The sequence below is a fragment of the Psammomys obesus genome, unplaced genomic scaffold (assembly GCF_907164565.1).
Source record: "Psammomys obesus unplaced genomic scaffold, mPsaObe1.curated_primary_1811, whole genome shotgun sequence".
In the NCBI taxonomy this organism is placed as follows: domain Eukaryota; kingdom Metazoa; phylum Chordata; class Mammalia; order Rodentia; family Muridae; genus Psammomys; species Psammomys obesus.
Genome location: NW_026592548.1, coordinates 14,871,270 through 14,881,576, shown reverse-complemented (window position 1 = coordinate 14,881,576; position 10,307 = coordinate 14,871,270). Strand labels below are relative to the sequence as shown.

The 10,307-nt window shown below is 44.7% G+C and overlaps 1 protein-coding gene across 2 annotated transcripts in view; it reads left to right on the top strand.

The window, feature by feature from the left end:
* Ddah1 (dimethylarginine dimethylaminohydrolase 1) overlaps nucleotides 1–3,795 on the top strand; it is a 131,668-nt gene extending 127,873 nt beyond the window's left edge. For both annotated transcript variants that reach the window (XM_055614362.1, XM_055614363.1), the window contains exon 6: nucleotides 858–3,795. In XM_055614362.1, the coding sequence (XP_055470337.1) occupies nucleotides 858–974 (117 nt within the window). In that variant the 3' untranslated portion in view covers nucleotides 975–3,795. The remainder of the gene's footprint in view (nucleotides 1–857) is intronic.
* Nucleotides 3,796–10,307: the final 6,512 nt, after the last annotated feature.

Below are 10,307 nucleotides of genomic sequence, written 5' to 3'. Positions count from 1 at the left end.
CAAGCAGTAGAATAACATCAGTAGCGCCCTTGTTCACCAAGGAGCTTTGTGGGTCAGGCACTGTGCGGAGCCTGCCCTAAGCGTTATCGCCGGTCCTCCTAATGGCACTACAGTAGCCGTAGCCCAGCCTTCCAGAGATGTGAACAGGCTTGGAAGGAACACCAGTTAACTGACATGGCAGCCGGAAGTTGGCAGGACTGGGTTTGGAGCCCAGCTGGCTCCTGCACTCCAACCAGTGTGCTGAATTTTAAGGAACACAGTGTTTCTGAAAGACTCAGGGCAGGTTGTTTTTAGGCAGAGTTTTCAAGTAATTTTGTTTTATTAAAGTGTGGTTTTGATCACGGGGGGGAGGGGGGAGAGAATCTGTGGACTGTTAATTAGATGTTTTGACACATACTTTCCATGATGGTTGAAAGATGCTATAAAATTCACACCTATAATTTAAACTCGGGGTGACCGGCAGCGCGCACTGAACTTACATCCCGTAGAGTTGGTAAAGAAAGGAACATGAGAGTGTAGTTAAAAGTGCACTGGGGTGAAGAGAGGGAGGGATGTGTAAGCCGGACACACAGCCATGTGGTTTTGATTATCACTTAACCTAGGAATGACAATGGCAGAGTGAAGGCCACAGTCACATTGGTGACACGTCCTTCACTTTGAAGTTAAAGCATAGAACAAGAGGTCAGTCAGTTGTGGCCAGCTCTGAGGGAGGTCTGTGGGCACGAGTACCTTGGGCTTAAACAGCGGAAAGGCACAGATGCGTAAACTGGAGTAATTCTCTGTCCCTGCGGGTAGCAAAACAGGCCAGGCTGTAACCTTCCTTGTCCTCCTCCCTCTTGGTTCCCGCTATCTGGCAGGTTTATGAGAAGCTGAAGGACCATTTGCTGATCCCCGTGAGCAACTCGGAACTGGAAAAGGTGGACGGTCTGCTCACCTGCTGCTCCGTTTTTATTAACAAGAAGATGGACTCCTGAGCCAGAGTCCCTCTCCTGTGGCCAGTGTGGCCTAGGCCAGGCTAATGACTGACTGTACCCACTCCTCTTGTTTTCCTTGACAATCTACTGTGCCACTGTGCTACTAACTCTTGTTTACAAAAATAATAATAATTTCCATTTTAATCACTTCATTTTCTGCACCCTCCTTTTCCTCACGGTGGCACCTAACCTGTGGATTTGCCAAACGAGTTAAGTGACCTAGAAAATACATGACTAACCAATCATTGGAACGTGATCAATACTGTGGGGACACTCATTTCCGTGTTTGTGTTATTAGTATGGAAATGATAGAGTTGCGGAGTATTATAAAGACTGTCTTCCTGATCATCCAGAGAAGCAAGGGACCTTTTCTCCCCCTCGGTATCATGAATCACATTTGGTTCCGGAGAAATTCCCTGACCCATGGATTTATGGTTTTTTCCCAGCCCCTTCTCAACTCTAAAAGCCTTTCTGCTAGGTACTGTCTTTGGCCTTTCCCAGTTCTCTCATAGCCACCTTGACCTTGGATAAGGTTGTTCATTCTGAATTCCTTCCTTAAGATCTACCCTGTGTGCACCCCTGCTCTTCTGCCTCATGGCCACATCTCTCTCCTATGACCACCAGCCCTCCCTTCCCCTAGAGAAGAGCAGTGGTTCCTCAGCAGATCTGTGACCCCAATCAGAGTGACTGGATGAGGAACAGGAACCCCAAGATGTACATCCTGACACTTGCCTTGAGCACGTCTAGGAAGGTAAATTCAGCCCCAGGAGATCAGGATGTTAAAGAAGTCCCGAAACACCCCATGGGTAGATCTTAGAGAGACTGAGTCACATGCCGTCATTTGCCTCATGACTAGTCCTATAGGAGCATGGAGGAAAGTCCTTTTCCACCTAACCCCTTCCCCTTTTTTCAGCTTCTTTCTGTTTCACCTTGTTTTTACCCCATAAGAATCATCATGATCTTGAAAAGGCATTTCCTTCCAAAGAGGCAGAGCATCTGAGATGATTGTTGATGGTCTGCTGAGAGCCAGAGGGAGCTGCCTCCACCCAAGGTCTAGGAGCGCAATCAGGAAATGGTCCCAAAAGTCAATCTCAAACAATGTATGAGTCTTCTGTGAAATATCCATGAATGTTTACTGTGGAATTCAACTGAAACTTGTTTCCTCTCTAGTCTTCAGATTACACAATGTTCAGCTGGCACAGGTCTCTTACAAAGAACAATGCCACAGCAAAGGAAGAGAACATTCCTTTTTTAAATGCTGAAAAGATCAGGGTCAGGGACATGGACCTTTACAAGGAATAGTGACCAACCCAACCAGACATGGCATCAAACTTGTGGTCACATCTTTGCTCTATAGTCTACAGTTTGTCATTCAATATTTAAAGTTGGGGAGACAAAGAAAGATTACTTCAGGTCTATCTCTCCTTGCCTCTCTTGTGATCAATGGTTTTTATCTTGTTGAGCAGGAGAGAATTGCCTTCACTGCATTTTCCCTCAGTAGAAAGAAGTAAGAATCCCCTGGGAAAGCCAAAACATCCTTTACCACTCTTCCTTATTGGCCATCTCTCTGAAGAAATCAGTTCTATCTCTTCCTTGCTGTCTAACTTTAGACTCATATCCTATGCAAATATCTAACTATGTACACCCTGTGAATGAACCATATCTTGGTCACTATCATATTTCAGAACACCTCATCAGGAGTGAATAATATGTTTTTTTCCAGGGTGAATGAATGTGAGCCACATGCCCAAATTAATAAAGAAAAATTGTTCTCAGCAATTATGGTTGCCTTTGGGGGTTAAATTTGGCCCTACACTGGCAAAAAGCAGAAATTCTTCCTGTGAGAGATGACCATCTCAAAATCAACCAGAGGAAAACCAACCCACTGAGCTGGTGTAGGCCAACCAGCATGTAATTGTCAGCAGCATCCTTCTATCATCCGATTACAGACCTGTCCTCTTGTTATGTTTAGTCAAATACAAGCGAGTAGATTCTTCATTATGACAGTTTCTTCTGCAAGACCTAGTTTTTTCAATTCCCCTTTGCTTCCCTCTTCCCTTATTTGTCTTGAGAAGTAATTATTCTGCTCTTTGGACTCCCTGTATGGTACAATGATGTGAAAACTCAGAATACTCCCGGCACAGTAGCAATGCTTCTTTGATGTTGTCATCAGCATACTGTTATCTTTGAAAAGGAAAGATGTTATTAGCCCAGCTCCCCTCTTGTCCACTGTGTCTTACAAAGATGCAAACACTAACAGAAATGCTTTTGGCATTATAAAGACATGAGGAATTAACATTTAAGTAAGTATACATTGAGTTAGAATTATTGGGTCAATATATGATTTGATTTAGTGAAAAGATTGTCTAGAAGGAATATATAATTTAGCACTATGTCATTAGCTGGTATGTTGCTGTAGGAATCAGTGGCAGGTCTCTCCAGAGTGTGTTACTTGCTCTTCTTTGCTGCTAGGAACTGATTACCAAGGCCACCATCTCCACATCTCTAAGAAGGGAAAATAAAATAGTCTGTAGTTTCACAGTGTGACTTATGTAGGTTGCATGTTAGTCTCTGTAATTATTCATGCTTTAACCTGCTACAGAATTCAGACATGATTTCCATGGGGTGTTAGGTTTTCAGCTTTTTTCTCTTCTTGCCTGTCAACTTCCAGCCAATGTATGGTTATCCAGTCTGTGTGCCAAAGCCAGCCACACCTCCCACAGCCCGTTAGTGCAGAGTTCTTCTGCAGCCACACTAGTGCCCCGCTGCCCACCCCTAATGTACACCGGTGAAGACAGAATAAAGTGTGAGTTGTACTGTGCCCAGTGGTGTCCGTCTCTTCTTTAACAGTGTTACCCAGCTGGCACCTTACGGCGTTCCATATGAGGCTAAGCTGAATTATTTTTCTTTCTTTGTTCATGATGAGAAATAAAGAGACGTAGCAAGAGGGAGGAAGGAGGAGAAAGAGGGAGGGACAGACAAGGGAACATGGTCAAAGTCCACACTATGCTTATCAGAAAATGTCCTCACAAACCCGTCCGTCCATACAGTGAATATACAGTGATGAAACTGCTTTGAAATGAGCTTTGCTTTTTCATCTGTTTTACAGTGAGCATTTAAAAGGAAATATGAAGGTTATTCTTATGAGGTCCTTGTATTCCAATAACTTTTTGTAATCTGAAAGAGCTGTGCTTTATTTAAAAAAAAAAAAAAACAAAAGTATTCACTGTAAGAATAAAATCCAAGCAATACAAAAATATCATTTAAAAGGTAAAGATAGAGGTAGCAAAATAGTTCAGCAGCTGAAAGTCCCTACCCCAGAAGCCTGACAATCAGAATTCAACCCCCAGGACCCCACAAGTTGTCCTTGCAAAGTGGCATGCACACACCCATTGAGGTACACCTCATATGTACACAATGCTAGTAAAAAATAAAATGTATTTAAATTTTTAGTTAAATAAAAATTACCCAAAATTTCATCACCCATACATATAATACTATTGACTTTCCAGAAGGTGCCACGCATTTGTGAAAAGATATTAATGCAAATTCTGAATAATTTAACCTCCTTATAATGTTCTAGAGTCCACTTTCTTCCCTGCTCAACAGGATGTCAGAGGCATCTTTCCACATCCTTAAGACAGCTGTATATCATCAGCTGTGGCAGCCCCAGGATTCTGCAGTGCAGTTCCAGGTGGCCCTTTCTAGATTACAGTATGGTATCACACATGGCTCGTTACGTCCAGAATTGCAACTGGGGCTCCTCAGACCACCACAACCTGCCACTCAGAAGCTTCCACACAGCCTCATGGTTGGTTAAATCCTGTCATAATGGGATGTTACAAGGCAGTGCTCACCAGATGCACACAGTCCTCAAGCTCCTTGGGGAGGCTGTTGATCTGATCATACCTTCCCAGTTGATGCAGCTAGTGGATTCTCTCCTATTTAGGTTGACAATGACGTTGTCAATGGAGCTAAAACTTGCTCAGTGCTGAGCGGCACTCCCCACAAACCTGCTCTTGACCTGACAGGAAATGAAATCTCCCCCACACACCCGTACACACACCCAAGTGCTAGAGTCCGTGGCTCTTCACCCTGGGAAAAGAGGGTCCTGTCTAGAGGAAGCCTGCGTGGCAAGGCCTTCCTACCTCATCCTGCCTGAAGCATCTCAAGTGAACTGATACCTTCTCATGACAAGCCACAATGACTGAAATGGGAGTGCTACTGGAGAAGAGTAGCCAACAGTAGTTGTAAACAAGTGAACATGTCCTTAAAAAGCACCCAGCCTTGCCAGGCCTGGAGCCACAGCCCCTGTCTTCTGAGAGCTGCCTGCTTGGGAGGGGCAGGGAAGTAAGAGCTCAGATGCACAACAAGGGGTGCTTGTGTCAGGACTGGCTGCTTTCGGTCTTGTTCAGAAAAGTGAGAATGTGCATACCAGTAGCAAAGTAGCAAAGGTTTTTTGTTTGTTTGTTTGTTTTGTTATGTTCAAGAGCAAAACAAAAGTACAGGCCAAATACATTGCCAGAGAACAGTGGGATATCCGAGCTGGAATGGCAAAGAGCACCAAGTTACTCTCTGGGACTTTTTTTTTATAGGTCCAAGAGGAAGAGGACTGAGTTGCTAAGGAGCAAGGCATGATGAGGATTTGTTCACTGTTCACATGATGCATCTGATTCTCATCACATGCACTACTGACCATATATCGGTATATGGTAAATGGAGGTTTTCCCCAACATTCACTGCTCACTGTCTTCCTTATGGAGTATACACCCCAAGCCAGCCACTCCACACCCACACACCCAAGTGCCAGAGTCTGTGGCTCTTCATCCCGTCTGGATGGGCCCATTTCTCTTCATTTCAGGATACATTTCGGGACATGTTGATCACAAAAGAGGAATTAGCCAAGAGAGTGCTTGGGAGAACCAACCTATTGCATTGCTTTCTATGAGGTTTACACACAGTGTACAGTTCTCTACAAGTAGGGTCCCAGGTTGCTAACGGGGTCTAAGGAAGGGGTGTGTGTGTGGCTTAAGCCGAGTGAGGCCCTGGACTGATAAGCTATTGCTACACATGTTTTCCTGGCTGCTGGGCTTCCCAGGTTGAGGAGACCCAGAAGACTCTGGAGAGAGCCAGATTCTCCTCTGGCTTCAGCTGGTTGGCCGGGGAAGCATCTTAAGAAGCACAGCAGGAGCGTGGTGTGCACTCCAGAAGCAGCCATTCCTTAAACATGTTACGTCCACTAAGCTCTCAGGAAATGAGAGTCACCGCCACAGCCTTCCTGGAGATGGCTCAGCAGTAAAGAGCCCTAGCTACTCTTCCCCAGGACTCAGGTTCAAGCCCCAACCCCCACTGGGTGCTCACAATGTCCTGTTACCCCAGTCTCGGGGGATCCAGTACTGTCTTACTGCATGAATGTGGTGCACAGAAGTACCCTCACATGGTTCACAGACATACGTGCAAGCAAAAACACCTATACACAGGCAATGTGTAAATAAGCAGATAAAGGGTATGCAGAGCAGACAGGGAGATCAAGCTAGTAGATCTGTCTGGCTAAAACTGCTAAGCATAAAAGCGCAGTGAGACAGCGCAGGCTGGAATGTGACGCGCCCTGCACGCTGAGGGCAAGCACTTGGACAGCACTTGTCAGTCTCTTAGAGTTCCCCAAGGACATTTGATTAGAGACATACCATGACAGTGGGGCCTGACCAAGGCACAAGTGGAAACTGAGAAAGGCTGGTGTTCCTCTCTGTTTGATTTCTCCAAGTTCAGTCCATTTAAACATTTCTTCTTGCCACCAGAGCGGAGCCTGGAAGCCCAGGAATCGTCTCCTCCTCCTCTGCTTGCTCTCCTGAATAAATAAAAAAGATTACTAACATCTGCCTCCCAACTCCAAGAGGACATTTTCATCGCAAGTGAGGTAAAGGAACTGAGGGGGTCTTTGGGAGGAAGGTATAATGTAAACATCATTAGCATCATCATTATACTCATTAACTGCGATCAGCGAATGTTTGGATCCCATCAAAATGTCAGCTTCTATTTGAAACATCAATCAACCACTCCAGAAATAACTGGAGATTTTCATCGTTGGTGCCACCAAGCTGGCGTGACAGCTTCTACGGTGAGCTCACAGGTTTCCTCAGCATCTGATGTGACCATTTCAGCCACCTATTCCATTAGAAAATGTGGAATATTTGTATCTTCTTCCCCCCATCAGCACTTATTTCCAATGTAGTGGAAGCTGGGTTACTTTTAGCACATGGTATCTGGGATTATTGGCTGTTAGAGACCATCGAGCTGCCAAACATGCTATGGTCACTATAAATAAACAGAAGGCTCAGAGGACTATTCGAGGGAGATGCTTGGTACAACACTGCCTGGGGTAACCGTGACACGATGCCTGAAAGCCAGGGCACATTGCTAGGTGTCGAGAAGCCCCCTCAATTTATACACAGGTGCTTCCATTGCTTAATCTTGAGTGCAGACAAAGAGCTTCACTGTGTTAAAACGGTCCTAAACAGGCAGTGTGCCTGATTTTTTTTTAAATTTGAGATAAAAGACAATAATTTAAATGGTCTATATTTAAGTTTTATAATTTGATTTGTTGATGTACTTATAAATTATAAAATAATTGTATAATGCAGTTGGCATTTTATGTATAGAATGTTTAAAATCTTTCATTTTTAAAGATTTTAAATATGCAGTGCAATATTTTTAGCTGTGATCCTGTGTCTGATGTTAGCTGTGATCCTATGTCTGATGTCAGCTGTGATCCTGTCTGTGATCCTATGTCTGATGTCAGCTGTGATCCTGTCTGTGTTCCTATGTCTGATGTCAGCTGTGATCCTATGTCTGTGATCCTATGTCTGCAATCTTATGTCTGTTGTCAGCTGTGATCCTGTCTATGTTCCTGTCTCTGGTGTCAGCTGTGATTCTATGGCCTATATCAGCCGTGATCCTATGTCTGTGGTCCTATGTGTGATGTCAGCTGTGATCTTGTGTCTGCAATCCTATGTCTGTTGTCAGCTGTGAGCCTATGTCTGTGGTCCTATGTGTGATGTCAGCTGTGATCTTATGTCTGCAATCCTATGTCTGTTGTCAGCTGTGAGCCTATGTCTGTGTTCCCATATCTGGTGTCAGCTGTGATTCTATGGCTTATATCAACTGTGATCCTATGTCTGTGATCCTATGTGTGATGTCACCTGTGATCCTTTAGCATATATTAAGCCTCTAGAACTCCTTCATCTCATGTATCTGAACTTTGTATCTCTTGACACCCACATCATCAACTTGTCCACTAACTATTTCTCCCTTTAAAAGTAATTGTATGGTCTTTTCCAACCAAAGACCATGCATGGATATAACCTAGAACCTCTGCTCAGACGTAGCCCACAGCAGCTCAATATCCAAGAGGGTTCCTAGTAAGGGAAACAGGGACTGTCTCTGATATAAACTCAGTGGCTGGCTCTTTGACCTCCCCCCACCTCCGAGGGAGGAGCAGCCTTGCTAGGCCACAGAAGAGGACATTACAGTCAGTCCTAATGAGAACTGATAAGCTAGGGTCAGATGGAAGTAGAGGAGGACCTTCCCTATCAGTGGACTTAAAGAGGGGCAGGGAGGAAATGGGGGAGGGAGGGATTGGGAAGGAATAAGGGAGGGAGCTACACCTGGGATACAAAGTAAATAAACTGTAATTAATATAATTTTTTAATTAAAAAAAAAGTAGTTGTATGGACCTTTACCTGGACAAAGAAGCTTATTGATTGAAATTTGAGAGTTAAACCCTAAGAGGACACTTCCTAAAATGCAATCAGAATACTACATGGTATGTGTTGAAACACCCTCTATCCCAGAAAAGTACAATAACTGCTTATTCCTCATTGATCCCAGAAAAAGTTCAGACAGCAAACAAGTTCTATTCCAAGCAAGAGCACAGCTCTGTAGAAATGTTAGCTTTATTACTTCTGGAAGGAGGTTGTGGAACAAACACTGATTCATGCACCCAACAGAGGCTCAAAATTCCAGGGCAGGATGTGAACAAAGTCATCTATGTTGTTTACTGGGGCCCCAGATGAGTGTATGAGATTTCCTAGGGCTAACACTAGGACAGAAACTCCAGTCCCTCTTCCTTGTGCTTTCCTTTGGCTTAAAAAATAATGGGAAGACAGAAGGAACATTGTTACTGGGGCATGATGGCACTGAGGGCCAAGCACCGTCTCCCCCACTTGTAACCACAGCACTCAGGAGCTGAAAGGAGAAGGGTCACCATAAGTTCCAGGCCAGCCTGAGCTACACAGTAAATGCCTGCTTCTTAAATAAATTAATTTAAAAGTTAATCATAAATAAGGGTAAATTTTTAAAAAGGAGTCCAGTAGGAAATAGAATTCACTGTCACTTGGAAGACAATGAGCATCTTGGTCAGAGGTTTAAATGCTAAAGATCTATAAAAGGCTGAATGAGACACCCTAAACCCAGCTGTCAGCAACACTCCTAGGCTCAGCAGGCAAGGACAGGAGATTGTTCTGCTACAAGAAGGCAAGTCGTAAACTTGCCAGAGCAGGCTCCCAAGCAGAAAAGACATATACCAGCCCCTTTGTCATCTTGCTCTGCTCTGCTGCTCACTCCATCGGTGCACGATGCTACTGAGGGGGTCCAGGTGATGATTCACGGGCTCAGCCTCCCACAACAAGGAGCTGGTAGAGGTGCCCAAGGGGAAGCTGGAGAGGTCAGGATTCCGCACAGAGCTTGATGGAGACGCCAGCACTGCCAGCACTGTCTCACAAGGCTGGCATTTGAATCCTAATTCTTGGCACATTTCTGAGCCGCAAGCCTGTTCTGTGGCTGGGTCCTCCTTCACTCAGTATCAGAAAATTACTAGATCCAAATCAGCCGCAGAGCAAGAGTATGGGTGGCCTCAGAGCAAAGATCACCGTGTCCCAGACCTGCTAGTCCCGGCCCTCGCTAATGAGCACTGTGCTAATCCTAAACTTAGAAGTGTCTTGTGGGCACTTGGTCCCAAACATCAAGCTGCCATTTTGCAGCTGCTCCCAGGACCTTCCGGTTGTTTAAAATTCTGTAGCACCCACCTTTTTTGTTTGGCATTCTGTTTAGCCTGTACAGTAGATGAACACTAACTGTTCGGGCTTTAAGTGGTCATATTGCTCATGGGGTTAGTAGTTTAAAATCAATGAGGTACCTTTCGCTGGTGTATTCATTAACAGACAGGATAACCATGAGTAAGAGTGGTGGCAGAGAGGTTGTTCCAGGAAGTACCACTGGGTCTGGGCAGGATGAACAGCAGGGTAGGCCGTTCCTTAACTGCCCTTGGTGGCTTTC